The sequence below is a fragment of the Alligator mississippiensis genome, chromosome 11 (genome assembly GCF_030867095.1).
Source record: "Alligator mississippiensis isolate rAllMis1 chromosome 11, rAllMis1, whole genome shotgun sequence".
In the NCBI taxonomy this organism is placed as follows: domain Eukaryota; kingdom Metazoa; phylum Chordata; order Crocodylia; family Alligatoridae; genus Alligator; species Alligator mississippiensis.
Window position 1 is genome coordinate 52,795,778 of NC_081834.1, and position 17,805 is coordinate 52,813,582.

Genomic DNA, 17,805 nt, shown 5'->3' on the forward strand with positions numbered 1-17,805 from the left:
TGCCCCTTCCGGGAGAGGGCGTGCGGATTGCCATCCCTGCTACCGCATATGGACCACAATTTTGGCTCAGGGAGAGTTGACCTCCACTCTTATGCATTCAAACTGACCAAAGCCACATGGGTGTTTATCTTCTGGGGGCCTTGTGAAGAGTTTCAGTGTTGGGCCCCTCATCTTTCCCAAAGACTGAAACTGAAATATAACTGTAAAGCAGAAAAGGGCCCCGGGGATGTCATGCTTTATTTGCCATGCAAGGCCCAGGTAGACCTAGGCACCAGGTGGTGGTGAGATCTCCTTGGAGGCCGGCTTCCCAAACTCACTTGCAACAAAGTCTCCATCTCCTTGGCTCTGTTCCGAAGGATGCGGCTGCTCAGGAAGAAGAGGGGAAGGGTGCTTCTTTTTCTTCCAGAGAAGCTAGCCCCAGATATGCCCTGGTGAGGAAAAGGCCCATCCCCAGGGACTCCAAGCCCAAAATTGGCTGTGTGTGTGCATGTGTGTTTTGCGGCAGGGGAACATTATCAAGCTCTATGTGGTTGTGTAAGTTCCCTGGTCCCTGGACACAATCTAAGACCGTCAACTATACAATGACTTGCAAGTAAGAGAGTGGAGGCCAGCTCTGCATAAGGCAAAGCTCAGGTTCAGTCCATTCAAACAGAGGTGATGATCCTACTCTGCCACCACCTTTCCCAACACACCCAGTGCACCGGTGCTTTGCGGGCTCCGTGGAGCTGCCTGGCCAGAATCATGGCTGGGATGTGCCCAGCTGCTGTCAGTGCCTTGTCCCCCTCAGGGAACTGCTTCCCAGGCATCTGCTCCCGCTCCACTGGTCCTGAGTCCTCACCCTCAAGGCCCGCAGCCCTTGGAAGTGAGGCCCGAGCCCCCTTTCTGCTCCCCAAGTGTCTGGACCCCAACCCCGCTGGCCAGCTCTCAGGTCTGAGGGCAGTCTCCACACCGTGTTCCTGGCACCTCCCCGGCCACCCGGGGCTGCACAGCCTGGCCCGAGGCATGTGAATGGCAGAACAGAGATGTCGGGGTCAGGAAGTACGAGGATGTCCAGAAGCTGGAATCTCAGACCCACAAAGCAAGTGGAAAAAGGAGACGTGCTCCCAAAGACCCTGAGATTAAGAGTCTAATGCTTTACTGGCTGACCTAGCTGGGGACCTGCCACCAGGGAAATCCTATCCTGTCTCAACTTTTTTATTTTTTTTTTGATCTTTCAAGATATTGCCATTCCATGCAAGAGACAGGGCTAGTCCAGCGCTGTCTCACTGCAGTCCAGGGACACTGGTTTGTACTATATGCTGAACTACATTCAGATACATATTTTCAGGCCTAACAGGACTGGTAGGTCTGTGTGCATTGGACTAGAATATCTTCCAGAGAGGCATCCAGTCAGAGTGTGAAATCCTCAGGAGACGGAGAGCCTGCCATTCTCCCTTTGGACATTGCTTCCAAAAAGCAGTCACCCTTGAGAATAAGTCTGCATGCTTAACTTCTGACTGGCACTTGACCCACTTGCCACCAGCCCTGGGTCATGGTTTCCTGAAGCCCTCAGCACCCCATCCTCTAAAATGTGTCAGGACACAACTATAGCTTCATATGAATTTTTCACATCTCAGACATTTCCAGTAAACTCCCCTTGTCCCATTTTCACTTCATTAAAAAAGGTACTTACTTATCAACATATTCACTTTTCAAAGATATCATTTGTCTTTTTTGAAAAGCACTGCAGAAACATTTATTGAACTGAGGGTTTTTTTTACTAAAAGCCAACTTTTTGATAAGCCCAGCATTTCTAAAATCATTTTGATTCAAAACTCAGCAACATTCTTATTAAAAATATGACAAACAATTTCACTAAGTTTTGACCTGATATTAAAAAAAAAAAAAAATCAGCCAAAATCCTATTAGAATGTTCTTTCTAGTCATTCTTCTCAAGCTGCTCCACTAAGCAACTTAACAAAGGAAGAAAGGGAAGGAATAACTCCAAAGACTCAGCTGTGTAATAAGGCTGCTGAACAGTTAAAGAATATATTCTGTCTCGCCCTAGAATGGTGACAACCTGATTTTTTCAAAACTGTTTATAATAAAAAATGATGTTTCAGGATCTGGGCTGGGAACAGTGCTAAAATACACTTAGTGACTGTGTCCCCACACATGGGAATGTGCAGTGTCCAGCATGTCAAAGCCTTTTAAGTCACTGCAAAACGCATGTGGTGCACGGTAATCTGTTTGCTGTACTGCATATTTGCAGTGTGGCAGCACAATTAGAGATACCAGGAAATCCCATTATTTAAAAAAGTTGCACCAAAAAAAAGTGGTACAGTGCACGTGGCAGCAGTAGGTGCCACCAGAAACCAGAGCCTGGCCAGCCACTCCAGCGGTTGCCCAGACTCCACGTGTCTGGATCACTGCCACTGCTGCCCTGGGAGGCCCCAAGGACCCCAGATAAGGCTTCTGGGGCCAGTCCAGCTGCTGGACCCAGACTCCCCTACCCCATCCAGGGCAACTTGTGGGGGTGCTGACCCCACCAGGGGCATGCTTGGGGACAACTAGCAGCAGCACAAATATATGTTGCTGCTATTTGTCCCCAGGGAAATGCATATTCCTGCTCATAGGGATATGCCCAGCAAGTATACCAGCCTCCACGCGTCTTAAGCCCTGCTGGGGAGAAAATTGGATTTCTGGTTACCAGCCACCATCCTGTAACTCAGATAAATCAGCCAAAGAATAAGAACTTGTAAGGATTGCCTTGGCGATGTTGGGCCCTTCAATGGGGCAACCAGGGAGCAAGCACAATAAATACAAGCGAGCTCCCTGGAGTAAGGATCCGGTTGGAAAACCTTTGCAGAAAATAGATGGGTGGTGGGGTAAGGCCTTTAACAGAACCAGGAGTGAGGGGAAGAAAGTCAATTAGGTAGACAGGCTATCAATCATTGGAGACCTGGGTATGTGACTTCCCTGGAAATAATTCTGGGTAGAAAAGGGTCTAAAAAAGCCCTGGTGCCTTTTCAAGAGAAGTTGAAGGGCTGGAAAGGGAGGTATCCAACCAACCAGTGGAAAAGTATGATCTCTTCTGTCTGGCCAACCTTTCTGTTTTATGCTCACCACACTCACATTAGTGCAAAATGAATGAGTGTGAAGTGCTATTGCTGGTAGTGGCTTGTGCTCACTATGCACTGATAAAAAATACCAACACAGAGAGAAAGGAGAACCAGACCTGCAGAGAACCAGGCAGGAGAATCCCACCCAGAAGAGATTGGGTGAGTGTCTTCTGCTCCTCACCGCACTTGTCCTTCAGCTTCAGTCTTACTGCTGACTTAAGCATGGTGAGGAGATACTGCTTAAGGTTCCCACTTGGAAAAATACACACATGAAGCTTGGGCTGAAAGGGGAAGTGGTGGGAAAAGAACATGGAAGTGAGAGAGAGTCTGCATGGCTCTCCTCTCTGTAACAAGCACAAAGCTGGGGAAGAATGAAACTAGCTGGTCCTTGCAAACAAATCCAGCTTCAGGAGGACCACAGTTGATTTACCCCAATGAGAAGACTGGACTTACTGACATCAGAGGAGAGAGATCAACTGTGGGAGAAAGGAGGGAGCTCCCACTCGAACTTTTGGCTTTCTCCCTTTGCTTCAAGCTTCCCCTTCCTATCTTAAATGAAAAGCATCTTTACAGTGGAAGGGTGAAGGATACATGATAATTTGTCAGTTTAGATGTTTCCAACCCAGTGTGTTATCAAGCTCTGGGAATCACCACCATGAGGGTAGAAGTCCAGCAGGTGTTGTCAGCAGATCCTTTCACGGGGGCCCCCGGAAGGCAGAAAGTATGTGGGGTTAGAGGGAACACAAGCCATTGATGTTACACTGAGCTGTCCCAGATAGGTGTCTCTCAAAGGGCTGTTCCCATGGCATTGGGACTGATGGCAACAACTGCATATGGGCACAGCTCCATCTCCAGAGCCTCTTTCTTCCTCGCTGACAGGACGTGCTGGGAGAGAGAAGGAGGAGGGATCTCTTGGTATGTTTAGGTATCCAGGTTGTAGCCGTATTGGTCTAGACCAGGGGTTTTCAACCTTTTTTACAAGTGTACCCCTTCTGCCTCAAACTTTCAGTTCATGTACCCCTTTATATTTTTTTCTTGTTTTTAAGGGGTGGGGGTAGTGGGGTCAGATCAAGGCCCCCACGGTGAGGGAAGGAGTGGGGTTGGGGCTGGGGCAGGGGCAGGGGCAAGAGCAGCTAGTCTGGAGGGCGTAGGGACAGGATGGGGCTCCCGCTGCTGCACACACCCTGGCAGAGGCCCAGGAGCCATGTGCCCCCCAGATCTGCGCACGGAGTAGAGGCAGATGCTGCTACAGGCTGGACTCTGCACTTCACTGCCCCAAGAGCCATGTGCCCCAAGGCAGTCCTGCTGCCACCAGGCTGTCAGGAGACAGACACACACACACAGATACGATACAGACACAGACAGACACACACAAACACACAGAGGTGCAGACAAAGACACCCCCCCAGCCTGATCTGTGCACGGGGTGAGGGCATGCTCGGCTCTGCTCTGCCTCTGCACCTCGCTGCCGCAGCTTCAAGACCAGCATGACACCATGTGCAACCTGCCGCTGGGCAGCTTCCTGCCGGGCTGCTGCCCATCCAGCAACTGGACACACACAGCCATCACGCTGCTCTCAAAGCAAGCAGTGGCAGTGATGCACAGAGGGTCTGAATGGCGGAGGGCAGGGGGTGTGCTTCTGTGCCTGCTCCCAGAAGCAGGGCTGGTGGGGGTGGCAAGGGCAGCGGTGCCCCTCTGTGGGCCGCACAGACACCACCTGGCCAGCCAGATGTGGGGGGAGTGGTCACACACAGCAGCCACTGCCACCAACCACCCACCATCCTGTGCCACCACTGCCACCCACCATCTTGCACCACCGCTGCCACCCCTGAACCCTGCTTTCCGACACCCAATTGCACATGTGGCTCTGCAGGTTGCTGACAGGCCTCATGCCAGGCCAATCACACGCCGCCTGTCAGCAGTCCGTGAAGCCGCGCATGCAACCGGACATTGGAAAGCAGTGCAGGGTGGTGGTGGTGGCAATGGCTGCCAGGTGCGACATCCCCCACATCTTAGCCAGGTGATGCCTGTGTGGCCCGCAGAGGGGCACCACTGCTCTCACTCCTCCCCCCCTCAGCCCTGCTTCTGGGAGCGGGCACAGAAACACACTTACCTTCACACACACAAACACACACACACCATTGAGACCCTCGTGGCTCTGCAGGAAAGGGGTGGCCACGGCACCTCCTTGCTATCAGCTATTGGCACCACCGTCCCAACGCAGCACATCATAGTGCCTCCCCATTCCACACCTCAGGTCACTCTCCTGATTAAGGGTGGGTCGCTGATGGCAAGAAGGCACCATGGCCACCTCTTTTTTGAAAAACTGCTAGGGTTTCAATGGTGGGGGCGGGGTTGGGTCAGTGTGTTTCTGTGCCTACTCCCGGGAGCAGATGGGCGGGGGGGTGAGGGCAGCAGCCCCCCTCTGTGGGCCACACAGGCACCACCCAGCCCGATTGGGGGGGGGGGGGGGGGTGTCACATGTGGCAGCTCCTGCTACCAGCACCACCCCGTGCCGCTTTCCAACAGCTGGTTGCATGTGCAGCTCCATTGGCTGCTAACAGGCAGCGTGTAATTGGCTGGGCACGAGGCCCGTCAGCAGACCATGGAGCCACACGTGCAACCGGCTGTCGGAAACCCCTATTCACCCCTTTAGAAAAGATTGAAAACCCCTGGTTTAGAGGATTCAAAAGGAGGGGTTCCAGTTGGGGCTGGATGGCTAGGTGAGAGGCTTGTGCAACTGCCTGCCCGTCAATTGTGGAGACGGACATGCATGACTACACACACATGCCAAAGGATTAACATGGGCACACACACAGCATGTGGCCCTCCATCAGGGAGCAAAGTTCACCCAGCCTCAGCATAAGCAGACCACAAGTCTGGAGGCTACAATAGTGGTGTGGCAGAGCTGTTCCAGCAGAGGGCAGCACATATGCACATCTGCTAGCACACATTTGCACACACACATGCTGGCACACATGTGAACCCTTCAGTATGTGTGTGCAGCTCCAAATGTGGGGCAGCACTTTTTACACATATGCATACACACTTAAATTGTGTACATTTCCAGTGGTAGCTGGAGGTCACACACACACACACATAGCTGCACATACACTCCAAGCTGCGTCCAATTCCAGCAGGGACAGCGCGCGCGCACACACACACACACACCAAGCTGCTTCCAACTCCAGCAGGGGTAGTACCCATTAGCCCTCATCTGTCTACTGCACCAAGCCATATCCCCATCTTTGTCCCCTGCCCACCCAGGCCTCTCTACTGGGGAGGGGGCCACCCACTTACCTCACCCACGATCAACCCCAGAAAGCAAAGCACCATGCCACTTAGGGCCAGGTGGACAGCATTGGCCAGCACAGGTCCCCTTCCATCATCCTCCACTTTCCCCACCTTGAAGACAGGCCGCACCTCTAGCACCAGCTCTGCAGAGAAAGGAGGAGGAAAGCTTTTCCCCTGTGACTTTGTGGGGGAAGGACCCAAACAAGGGTGATCTTACCCTACATGTGCCCACCCCTCTGTCCCCAGCAGCCAGGATCACAATCCCACAGGGCCTCACACTTCTCCAAGTCCCTCTAGTGCAGTGATTCTGAAACTTTTTAGACTCAAGGCACCCTTCTTTAGACTCAAGAAAATGCCAGCTTTTAGTTTTCACTCCTTTTTTTAACTATGGAAAAATAATATAGCATTTATTCCATTGCAAAGAACTCAAAAAGACCACAAGAGGGCAGAGTATTTTTTTTTTACGCTATGGATTCCTATTTGTAATTGTTGGGTTCATCTTGTGAATCATGTTTGCACACCTGCCAGTGGTAATATTGTGTGGCATCCCCTGAAACAACCTCAAGGCATCCCAGGCTGCGACAGCACCCTGGCTGAGAATCAGTGCTGTAGAGAAAGTGACAGGACCTCAGCTCCCAAGGGAAGTCAGTGGCAGAGCCAGAACTCAGAGCCGTGTCCTCCCATCACAGGGCCAATCTTCTCCCCCAACCCATGGCTCATTGAATCATGAAATCATAGAGAAGTTAGGCTGGAAGGGACTTCCAGAGATCACATCTAGCCCAGGCCCCTGCCTGAGGCAGGATCATTCCTGCCCAAACCATCCCATACAAATCCTTGTTTAACCTATAGGCTGTCCTCACTCACCTTCCTCCACAGTGCTGTTGACAGGAGTCCCTTGCTCAGGCTTGGTGCTGCCAGCAGGAATCTCCTGCTCAGGCATCGGGGCAGTGGTGGTCTCTGGAAGTGGATGGGGATGAGGGGAAGTCTCTGGAAGTGCTGGGCAGATGGAGGGTATTGAGCAAAAGCTCTGATAAGGAAAGAGAAATCAAAGCATTCCCCCCTCCCCCTGCTCTGCACATCTGTAGGGGCTGGGACAGGGTTGCTCTCAGGATACGTGTTGGGGGTGGGGGGGAAGAAGGGGCTCGGGCAGTTGCTTATGGTACAGACAGCAGGGCCCAGGAGAGAGCCTTCAGCTCGCAGAGTAGGGAATTTCAGGGGATGGGTCTGGATCAAACTCCGTGGTGAACTTTCAGACACACACAAAACAGGGGTAATGAATGGGAGAGGAGGGGGCAAAAATGCATTAAGCATTGGAGCATTTCATCTCACCCTTTCCCTAAGGCAGAGCTCCCATCCAGAAACATTGAGATGACCTGACTGGGTTGTGAAGAAAAACCTTTTCACTGTCTTGCTTCAAAAGGGCTAATTTTGCTTTTAAACATTGATTTTTTAGGGCTAAAAGGAGTTTGATTAGCTCAGTGGTTCTCAATCTGGTTAGACTCAAGGGCCGTGCTGGAAAAGGCCAGCTGTTAGGATTCACTCATTTTTGACTATGGAAAAATAATAGAGCAATTCTTCTGTTACAAAGAACTACAAATAAAAAAACAAAACAGGTGAGAATGTGGATTCCTCTCTGAAATCTCTGAGTGTATCTTGTGCAGCATGTGTAGGTGCTTGCACACCTAACAGTGCTTAAAAGGATCTTTCAGTGCCCCAAGGTGCTGCAGCACCCTGCTTGCGAGTCATTGGATTAACCCAACACAGCCCAAAAATTACCTTCCTCCACTCTCAAGCTGACCGTGGCTGAGGAGTCTGTGTCGTGGCCCAGCACGGTCACACAGTAGTTTCCAGCATCCGGGGCCCGCACGCCCCGCAGCAGTAGAGACAAGTTTCCCACCATCAGGCCTGCCCGGGCCTCATAGCCCTGGCCCAGCTCCACGCCGTGTGTGCAGGCTTCCTGCCAGGGGCCCGCTCCATGGCAATGGTGGGCTACGAGCAGCAGAACCAGCCGTCCTGTGGGCAGGAAGCGCCAGCGTACCTGGAAGAACTTGGGCAGGGTTTCCGACACATTCAGGAAGGCGGGCAGCAGGGCCGTGCCCCCCAGAGGGACCTGCAGTGTGCCGGCTGGCACCGTCACGGAGAGAGGGCAGCAGGGCCCTGCATGAGGGGGAAGAAGGGGATGGGGGCAGGGATGAAAGGTGGTCCCACTGGCTATCACCCAGACCCCACATCATCTATGCACCCTGCCCATCTCCAAAACAGGCCTCCCACCCTCCACCCTACCTGTTCCCCTCCCATCGCACCCTGCCCCACACAGAGCCCTCCTACCCCATCGTGCCCCCCAACACCCTGCCGCACAGGCTATGCAGCCTACACCTCACCTCACCCTCTGCACCCCACATGGTGCCCTGACATATGGCCACAGGCACTGAGTCTACACCATGACCCCATTCTTCTCCCATGTACCCCCCACCCCGTCACCACCACAGACTCCTGCTCCCCACATTATGACACTCCTATCTCTGCTACATGTCACGTGTGCATGTTCCCATGACAAATATACACCGTCCCCTTCAGTGTGATCACCCCTTCTACTTCCCACATTGTAATCCCCAGCAGAGGGGCCCCACCACACACAGCCCCCAACACTTTTCCAACAACACCCCATCACACACACATACACACACCCCACAACATCCCACACAATGCCCCCACAGTTTGCTACACCCACACTGCCCCAACACACACATACACACACACAAATAGCCCCTCTACACTCTACCTTCACATGCACAGTTACACACACACTGAGTTTCAGGTATGGTGCTACACACACACACCCTGCTCTGGTCTGTGACTCTATCCCCCGCAACCAGGCACTGTGGCAACATACACCACACACCCCACAACAGTGAATCCCCTTTCATCATACCCTTCCACCATATCACACACAGTATCACGCACTCACACATGCACCTTCCCCCCGCCTCATATCGCCTAGCCCAGGCACAATCCCTAAGAAGGAGAAACTATGGATGGGTTTGCTTGTGGGAGTTGGGGGGCATCAAAGGAACATCTTCCACTAAGACCACACTTTAAAGGAATATTTTTTCCCCATGGGTTCAAACCGCAAGATCCATAGACACCTTTTTTACCTACCCCAAATGCTTAACTATGAGTGAGGAAGGATGGTTAGACTTAATGGTTCACATTAGTCATAAACAACTGTGAATAACACACTGCTAGCAGTTACCAAATATTAATTAGTAGTTTTAAATGATCCAACTTCCTTTGGGGGGTTGAGGGGAAGCAAAATCCCAGAAGGGAGAACATTTCTGGAAAATTCCCCCATTTTTCCACATAGGCAGGGAAGAAAAATGTAGGGGGAAATGCCAAAGGCAAGGATTTTTGTGGATGACACCTTTTATTGGTGGGAAAAAAACCTGTATAGCGGGGAGGGACATAGACCAGCTTTACGGTAGCACAGTCCCTTTCCTCATGTCTCTGGGAGAGACACAGACACAGCATAGCTGAACAGCACGGAAAAAGGGCTTGTGTATTGTTCACCCTAAAGTTTGGCTTTCTTTGGATTTCACCCCTCTCCCCTCACATTTCTAACCAACTTCTTTTCAATCTTTCTCTGTACAGTTCCCACCCCTTGTCCTTGCCCCGCAGTGGGGAGCCCTGGCCTTCCCAAACTCACCCAAGCACGCCCAGAGCAGCAGCACCACACGCATCACAGCAAAGGACGGCGTCCTGCCTAGGCACAGACTCACCAATGTGCTGCCTCAGCCACTGCACTCAGCAAAGGCCTGTTGTGACCTCTGTCATGGGATGGGAGGGCAGGGAAGGATAGCTGGAGCCAGCATTTCCCCTGAGTGTCTGTCTCTCTTCTGCCCCACGCTTCCCTTCTGTGATATGCCCAGGGTTAAAGAAAAATTGCATGGGCTGTAACCTCTGGTCAGGCCACTGGCATAAGGCTTTTGGGTTTACAAGGAACCTGGTACAGGGATGAAGGAAACCCATTCCTGTTCCCTAAGGGATGAACGGGGAAGGGGTTGAGAGTGCCTTGGCTGTGGCATGGCTTTGTGTGAACTGCAGGCACAAAGGGACAGCAAGGAAGGGAGCATGCACCTCTTTCCTGCAGTGAGCCACAAAGATGTAGGGCCACTGCCCCACAGGAAAGGAAAGGCCCCTTTCCTTTCCCCATGCCCTGGGCCAGCCAGTGCTCACCTCATTCCATAATTGTGTCCCTGGGCACATCTGGTCCCCAGATGTGATGCCTTAGCACACCCCATAGCATCAAGACAGGCAACTGCAATTGCTGCTGCTAGGGGGCAGCTGTTGTGTCCAGCTGTTGTGTTCCACTCCCACATCCGTCCACCTCCCTAGAACATGTGGAGCATGGGGCACTGTGACATCACTATGGAATGGCAGAGCAGAGGCTGCCGTGGCAGAGCTGGAGGGATGTGGGGTGCTGAGCTGCACTTGGTATCCCCAGGGGTGGGGTACAGGGCTGTGCTCTTCCTTTTCGGGGGTCTTTTCCCAGGAGAGGGCATGGAGGCTAAGCCACTGCCCCAGGTTGGGAACATAGCAGGTGAGGAGAGGGAGAGAGTTTATGAGTGTGATGTGCTGTAAAGGAAGGCATCCTGGAGGAGTAGGAAAGGATCGAGAATATACTGGGGTAGAAATTGAGAATGTAACTGGACATACCTGAGGGTAGAGAGGTATAGATGGGAGAGCTTCAGGCATATTAGGTAAATTGGGCTATGTACTGGTTATATATTGGGAACAAAGCAGAAGTGTATGGAAAGTGTACTGGGTATGTTCTTGGAAAACTGGGGTATTGTCCTAGGCATATACTAGAAAAGAGGGATGTGTACAGGGGATATGTAGGGACAGTACTGGTAAGATTTGAGAACCTACTGAGAGCAAACTGGTAAGATACCAGTGGAAGACAGGTATGTATTGGTAATATACAGGGGGATATACAGGGGAAACTAAGCTGTGTATTGGGAGTATATTGGGAATAAATTGGGGGAGATGGGTACATACTGGGGTTGTATCAGAAATATTCTGGAAAAAATAAGGAGTGTACTGGACACTGAAGAAGAGTTGTACATACTGGGGATATACCAGGAAACAACGGGGTTTATACACAAAGTGGATTAGATATGTGCTGGAGGAAGAGGGACTGTATTAGGAAGATACTGAAAAAAATGGGTTATCTACTGGGAGTGAAGTGAGAATGCACCTGGGAAGATGGGTATGTACTGGGCTGGACCAGCAAGGGTGCTCAAAGCCTGACACCTACCCTTACTGCAGCCCAAGGGGGAGGAGCTGGTGTGTATCTCACCCCCTGTCTGTTCCCAGATCCTGGCACGTGTCCCATCATCCACCGCTTTGTGGCACCAGGGGTCCAAGCCACCATCCCCCTCCACCTGCCTTGGGCAAGCACAGCACTATGCAAGCTGGACCCTAGGCATGTCCAATGTGCCTGGGTCCTGGTGCTGGCTCTGGGGCAGGCCTACTATCTTGATTCAGCCTTTCAGGGACATATTGTTCTCCATCCACTGGGCCTCGTCATCCAGGACATGACGGCAGAAATGGAGGGGGAGTACCAGGTCCTCCTGGGCCACAATAAGACCTGCCTGGCACGTGTAATCCTGACGCCTGTGGGTGAGTCTGCCTGAAGGGGGGTGCTAGCTGGCTCGAGGGGTGGGGCAAGTCAGAAGGCCTTTCCCTCCAGGATGCATGGTGTGATGCTTGGGGGCAGTGGCTCAGGACACCTAGGTTCTTCTTCTGGCTCTGCTGCTGCTTCACGTGGGCAGTGAGGAGCCATCTGCTGATTTTTGCACCAAAATCCCTGTGTGGCCACTCATATGCCTCCTCCCCCTGTCATCCAATGCTTTGGATCTACTGGAAGGCACCTCTGGGAAATCAAATACATCCATAGAGGTGGAGTGAGGGGGTAGGTTCTGGAAGGGCAGGCATGGACAGCAAATATGGATGTTGATGCTATGGTGCCTGTAGGAGCAAAACCCTAACAGAGGGCCACACTCCTGCCTGTGCATGCATACACCCACATATGTGCAAACATACATATACACATGTGTAAGCATGTTTTAGTCTACCCTCAGGTCACTCCACTCACCACAGACATCTTTTCTTTTTGTTTCCTCCAGGGCACCTCTTCCATTACCGCTTCCTCCTCCTCCTGCCTGGCCTGCTGGTCATGTCTGTGATCCTGCTGCTGTGGGACTGGCTCATCAAAGTCCGCTCTTCCACTGAGACCCATGAGGGGCTGACCCATATGCACAGAGTTCCTCTGTTGTAGGATGGAAACCCTCCCCCACTTTCCCCTGCCACTTGTGGAGACCTCTTGTAACCCCATCGAGAGATCCCCCCTCCCTCACTCCCATGTTCCCCTCCGTGTCTTGTAAATAGATTGACTCCTATGTTTCTAAGCCAATTAGCTTTTAAAATTGGTAACTGTCTTTTTTTTTTTTTTTTTGGTTTTGGTCAATTACTATTACTTTTTTCCCATTAAATACACCCTTTAACTAGAGATAGAGCTCCTGAGGGGGAAAGAACAGAAGTAAAGTGTTTCTAAAGGGATGAAAGAGGACAGACAAATAGATGTAAAGAATTTGGAAGGAGTAAGCATGAGAAAGAATGAATGTCAAGGCATGTGTGGAGGAATGGATGGGAAGATATCTAAAGGGAAGGAGGGTGGGAAGATGGATGAATGGATGGGACCATTTACATGCAATATGCCCCGGACTGGCCTTTCATGCAGGACCCAGGAGGCTCATCATACACAGCACCATTGTACCCAGCATAAATCCTAGACCATCTGGAGAGGGCACTGCCTTTGCCAAGGCAGGAACCCACATGTTGGAGCCAGTGCTGCCTCTGGCCAGTCCAAGACTGCACCATACACAGTGTCCAAGCTGGCACCTGCACTACATGCAACACCCACCCCGAATCAGCTGTACGGGGCGCTGCAGGTGGCTCACATACCCACCCCGAACCAGCTGTAGGGGGTGCTGCAGGTGGCTCACATCCTGGTCTGACCAGAGTGGGTGCTACATGTGCTAGATCCAGCGTGCAGAAAAAGGATGCCACAGGACCACATGAGTTTGAAACTCTTGGAATATAGGATGCATGCTTAGATATATGGATGGAATGATATATATGTCGGTAGGTGGACTGATACATGCAGATGGATGGGAAAATATATTTGTGGACTGAAGGATAGTTGGGTGGATGGATGGAAGGGAAGGTAGATGGATAGATGAATTGGGAATCATCGGGAGCAAGGGAAGGTGGATGGAATACAAGGTATCGCTTAGGATGGGATGACTGGATAGAACAGTATATTTGTGAGTAAAACAAGGCACAAGAGGTATATCTGAGGATGGGTAACTGATGGATGGACTAATAGGTTTCCAAAGCAAAAAAAAAGACTGCCTTAGACAGGACACAGGATTATAAAAACATGTTCTCTGTTTATTGGCTGCTGCTTAGATATAGCCAATCTCTGTACAGGGCATGGAGAGGGGTAGGGCTAGCAAGTGGGAAGGTTACAGAGAGTTGGGGATGGACTGGGAAGGAGCGAAAGGCAGACAAACTTCCTTTGGCCTTAGAAGGTGAAGGTGTCAGCTCCCAGCTGGAAGCATGCCTCAGTTTCCATGCTTGACACAGAGTTTCCGGAGGATGTATGCAATCAGATTCACATATTCATCAAATGAGATTTTCTGGTTCCTGTCAGCATCATAATTGATGAACACCATCCTCACAGTCTCCTGCTGCTCCGTGTCCTATAAAGCAATAAGGACGCAGCCATTCATGGGGGGAACCGTCACACTGCCAGATTCTGTGGCCTTGGGGCACAAAAGGGGCAGGAAGCATTACCCCCTGCCAGTGAGCATGAGACCTGGGGAAAAGTGTGTCCGAGTACGTGTGTGTAGGCTACAGACTAGAGCAACCAAGGAACAGATCAATAGTGTGATGCCTTTCAGCAATGATAGGAATTGGCAGAGCTGTGGAGTGGGAGACAGGGGAAGTGCAGGTTGAGAGTGGGACAAACTGGCAGGTCAAAATTGCGAGGCATCAGTAGGACTGGGACTGGGACGGGGGGGGTGCAGGTTGCTGGTGTGGGGAGCAGGGCCTTACCGTAAGCAGGTGGCACAGCTCACTGCGGAGCAGGCTGTGGAAAGCTGCCTGGTGCAGGTCACCCATCTTGCCCTGGGCATATTTGTGGAAGGTGCATAAGATGGCCAGCAAGCCTTTCTCCAGCTCTGTGTCCACCTGAGACATCCTCACAGCTGCCTGCCACCTCCAAGAGAAAGCAACTCCAACCTCATGGCCCCACCACCCGTAGCAGAGGGAAGAGACTTAGTGTGTGACACTGCCACCTGCTACAAAGACCCTGACCTACTTTGGAAGAGGCAGAAGGTCAGATGGTTAGACAGCTACAGAGGAAGACAGACAGACAGGTAACATTAAGGAGAAAAAGAATGAAGAACATATGGACAGTCAGACAGCGCCTGCATCTGAGCTCTCTATGCCCTGATCCATACCGGAAAGGATGGAGCTGAGGAGCATGGATTCTCTCCTCCCCTCCTTCTTCCTCCCACAGTCCACCCAAAACCTTAGACCCCTTTATAGACATGGGTCAGAGAAAGCTGTGCCTGGTCCTGGGCTGAGAGGCAAATGCAGGGGGCAACATGCCTATGCCCCTCTCCCCCAGGTGGTAGGGAGGACTGAGGCCAGATAAGTGACTGAAATGCCAACTGCAGCCTCCCTCATGCCCCATGCACCAACCACCAGACTCCACTCCCCCCTCCCAAAGCTTTGATGGACCCAAGTATGGATGCACCAGTATCCATACCCCTCCCAGACAAGCCTGGTGTCCTGGCTCCCAGCCCCCTTCTCTACCCACTCTAAACCCACCAGAACCCATTCCTCTTTCAGAGCAAGGAGAGAACCCAGGAGTCCTGGCTGGAGCCCATGCCACAAGATCCCACACCCCTCCTGAAACCCCCCCAGACATCCTGGATCCCAGCCCCCCCTTCTCTAATTCCCCAGACCACACTACCCTTCTAAAAAACTCATGCACCCTGGAGCCCAGTCATTTTCTTAGGAGTCTCCCTCCCTGCAGCCCCATAGCCCTGGCAAGTAGCAACATACCTTGTAAAGCTCCAAAGATGTCTGTTCCCTAGCTGACCTGATTCAGCCTTGTATACCCTGCTGGGGTCTGGCCATTGTCCCAGAGCACCCAGCTCTTAGGGCAGAACCCACTTCCCAGGAAGCCCCACCCCTCACCCACCCCAAGCCTGGGCCCTGAGCCAGATGGCATCTCTCCATGCCAAGCAGCCGCACCCATGGCTCCATCAGGCACACACCTGTGGAGACCGGAGACAAGCCAGCTGTTTAGAGTAGCTCTCATGCGGGGTCATAGGAGCCCTCCCTGCTGCAGCTTGAGGCAGTCCAACCTGCCTGGGAGGCAGTTGTGAGCCCTGTGGGGTTCTCCCAGGGTGTTGAGAAATAGATGAGCCATGTTAAGTCCCATCTTGGTCTAGCCCAGAAGCCCCCACAGCCTCAGGTGAGCTGGGAGAGAACCCAGGAGTTCTGGCTCACAGCGACCCTGTTCCCAGCGACCCTGCTCCCCTCTCCAAGAGGGAAAATGAACTCGGGAATCCTGTCTTCCAGCCCCCCCCCTGCTCTTATCCCTTCAACCATGCTCTGCCCCCAAAGACCCCAGGAGTTCTGGCTCCCTGCCCCCCCTATTCTAACACACTACATCCCATTCACTTCCCAGAGCGGAGGATAGAGTCCCTGTTAGACCCCTCCCCCTCTCCACCCCCCCCACTAGGTGAATAATAACATCCCCCCCCACACATACACAACCCTGATGAATAATATCATCCCATTGCTGAATTATTTGGGGGATCTAACAACTCAAACACATTTTAGTCCATTTTGCTGTGTTGATTCTTCCTGGGAGGGGGAGACGGGGGAATTGTAGCAGGTCTAGGGTTCACTCTACATCTCTCAAGTTTCTTCCAATCTTTAAACTATACAGTCTTTATCTCTTGGGGCCCCCCAGCCCCTCTGTGGTCCCCTTAAACACCAATTATTCCTTAGTAACATGCCTTACCATATTGTATAAAGGGTTAACCCAACCCTGTAGCCTTTTAGGCCTGGAGAGAGCCCTGGCTGGTGCTGCTATCTTCAGCCTCCCAGTCTTTCTTTTGGTTTCAGTCTCCTCTAGCTACCTTCCATAGGAGCTTATAACTTCCTGTGGCCAGTCAATTATCTTTGCTGTCCCAGTCCTCTAGGAGACATGTAGTTAGGTTTGACTGCCTGCAGCTGGCTGTAGTCCCTGCAAGCCTGCAGATTCCTCCCACCTGAAGTGTCAGCAAATGTCCAGGATTTTGCTCTGCCTCTGCTTTCCTGGATTACCTAAGCAAGGAGCTGCTTGGGGCTGGGGGCTGCAGGGGAAGGTGATTGGAGAAGGGCCATCACCTGCTCTGTGTATGCCCCAGCAGCTATAGGCAGGTAAGTGTGTGTATGTGTGTGTAGCGCCTGCATGCCTGCTGGGAATGCAGCAGCAAGGGAAGGGTGCAGGGGTGTTTTTTGGGGGCAGCAGAGAGCTGCATGGGCATCAGGGCGGGGGGAGTCTGGGGGCTGTGGGTCAGGAGTGAGTGGCACTGGCAGGGCTTGCGGGGTGGTAGGGGGCTGCAGGTCAGGAGTACGTGGCACCAGCAGGGCTGGGGGGCAGTGGGCTGTGAATGAGGGGTATCAGCAGGGACAGCGGGGCTGAGGGTTGGGAGTGAGGGGCACCAGCATGGTCTGGGGAGCGGGGTTGTGGCTTGCAAGTGAGGGGCAGGGGCAAGGCATAGGCATATCACTACCCCCTCCCCCCGACTCATATACCCTCTCCCCCACCACGTGTCTTCTTTTTTGAAACTGCAAATATGGTAACCCTATTAAGTATGGAGATGCCGCCTTGCAGGTCTGAAAAAAAGACCTTTAACTGTGCTCAGGAAAAGAGACCAACCCAGTTCCCCTACTCTGCAATTTTTTCAAAGCACTGCTCCAAGCTTGTTTTGAGAGACCTGTTTCCTCAGAAGTGGTGCTGGCATGAGACTAAGGTAAGATGATCCTCCCCTTCCCTCTGATCTTGGCTTCATCATGAGCCAGGCTTGGCGACTGTTCCTATCCCTTCTTGAGAAAGGGGCCAAGTCTCCTGGGGGCTGGGCAATCCCCCAGATCACAGCCACTTACACTCTGGACAGTGTGTAAGACTTCTTGGGAACAGAGGAACCTGCTTAACCATGCTCAGTTACACAGGAAAGAGGCCAAGAGGATCAACACTGACCTAAGGGGTACATCTGGAATA

At 52.2% G+C, this 17,805-nt stretch overlaps 2 protein-coding genes across 5 annotated transcripts; both read right to left on the bottom strand.

Annotated features, from left to right (window-relative positions):
* Positions 1–1,716: 1,716 nt before the first annotated feature.
* On the bottom strand, positions 1,717–8,797 carry LOC106737511 (uncharacterized). The gene is made up of 5 exons (XM_059714072.1): positions 8,782–8,797; positions 8,172–8,552; positions 7,260–7,391; positions 6,402–6,538; positions 1,717–3,986 (listed from the first exon to the last, which is right to left on the bottom strand). The coding sequence occupies exons 1-5, from the start codon at positions 8,795–8,797 to the stop codon at positions 3,888–3,890; spliced, it is 765 nt and encodes a 254-aa protein (XP_059570055.1). The 3' UTR covers positions 1,717–3,887.
* A 5,089-nt stretch (positions 8,798–13,886) lies between these two features.
* On the bottom strand, positions 13,887–16,122 carry LOC102565861 (protein S100-A16). Of its 4 annotated transcripts, none has more exons than XM_019478763.2 (3): positions 15,591–16,122; positions 14,574–14,736; positions 13,887–14,218 (listed from the first exon to the last, which is right to left on the bottom strand). In XM_019478763.2, the coding sequence occupies exons 2-3, from the start codon at positions 14,715–14,717 to the stop codon at positions 14,081–14,083; spliced, it is 282 nt and encodes a 93-aa protein (XP_019334308.1). In that variant the 5' UTR covers positions 14,718–14,736; positions 15,591–16,122; the 3' UTR covers positions 13,887–14,080. The 4 variants fall into 4 exon arrangements, with proteins under 4 accessions (XP_019334308.1, XP_019334307.1, XP_059570288.1 ...); XM_019478762.2 differs by having other exon boundaries at positions 14,574–14,759; XM_059714305.1 differs by having other exon boundaries at positions 14,574–14,837; positions 15,591–16,121.
* Positions 16,123–17,805: the final 1,683 nt, after the last annotated feature.

Coding starts and splice junctions, on each gene's coding strand:
- LOC106737511 (XM_059714072.1), bottom strand. Junction 7,392..8,171: donor CAGCTTGAGAGTGGAGGAAG/GTAATTTTTGGG, acceptor CCATCTGCCCAG/CACTTCCAGAGACTTCCCCT. Junction 6,539..7,259: donor CAACAGCACTGTGGAGGAAG/GTGAGTGAGGAC, acceptor CTTTCTCTGCAG/AGCTGGTGCTAGAGGTGCGG.
- LOC102565861 (XM_019478763.2), bottom strand. CDS start 14,717: ATGTCTCAGGTGGACACAGAGCTGGAGAAAGGCTTGCTGGCCATCTTA. Junction 14,219..14,573: donor AGCTGTGCCACCTGCTTACG/GTAAGGCCCTGC, acceptor ATTGCTTTATAG/GACACGGAGCAGCAGGAGAC.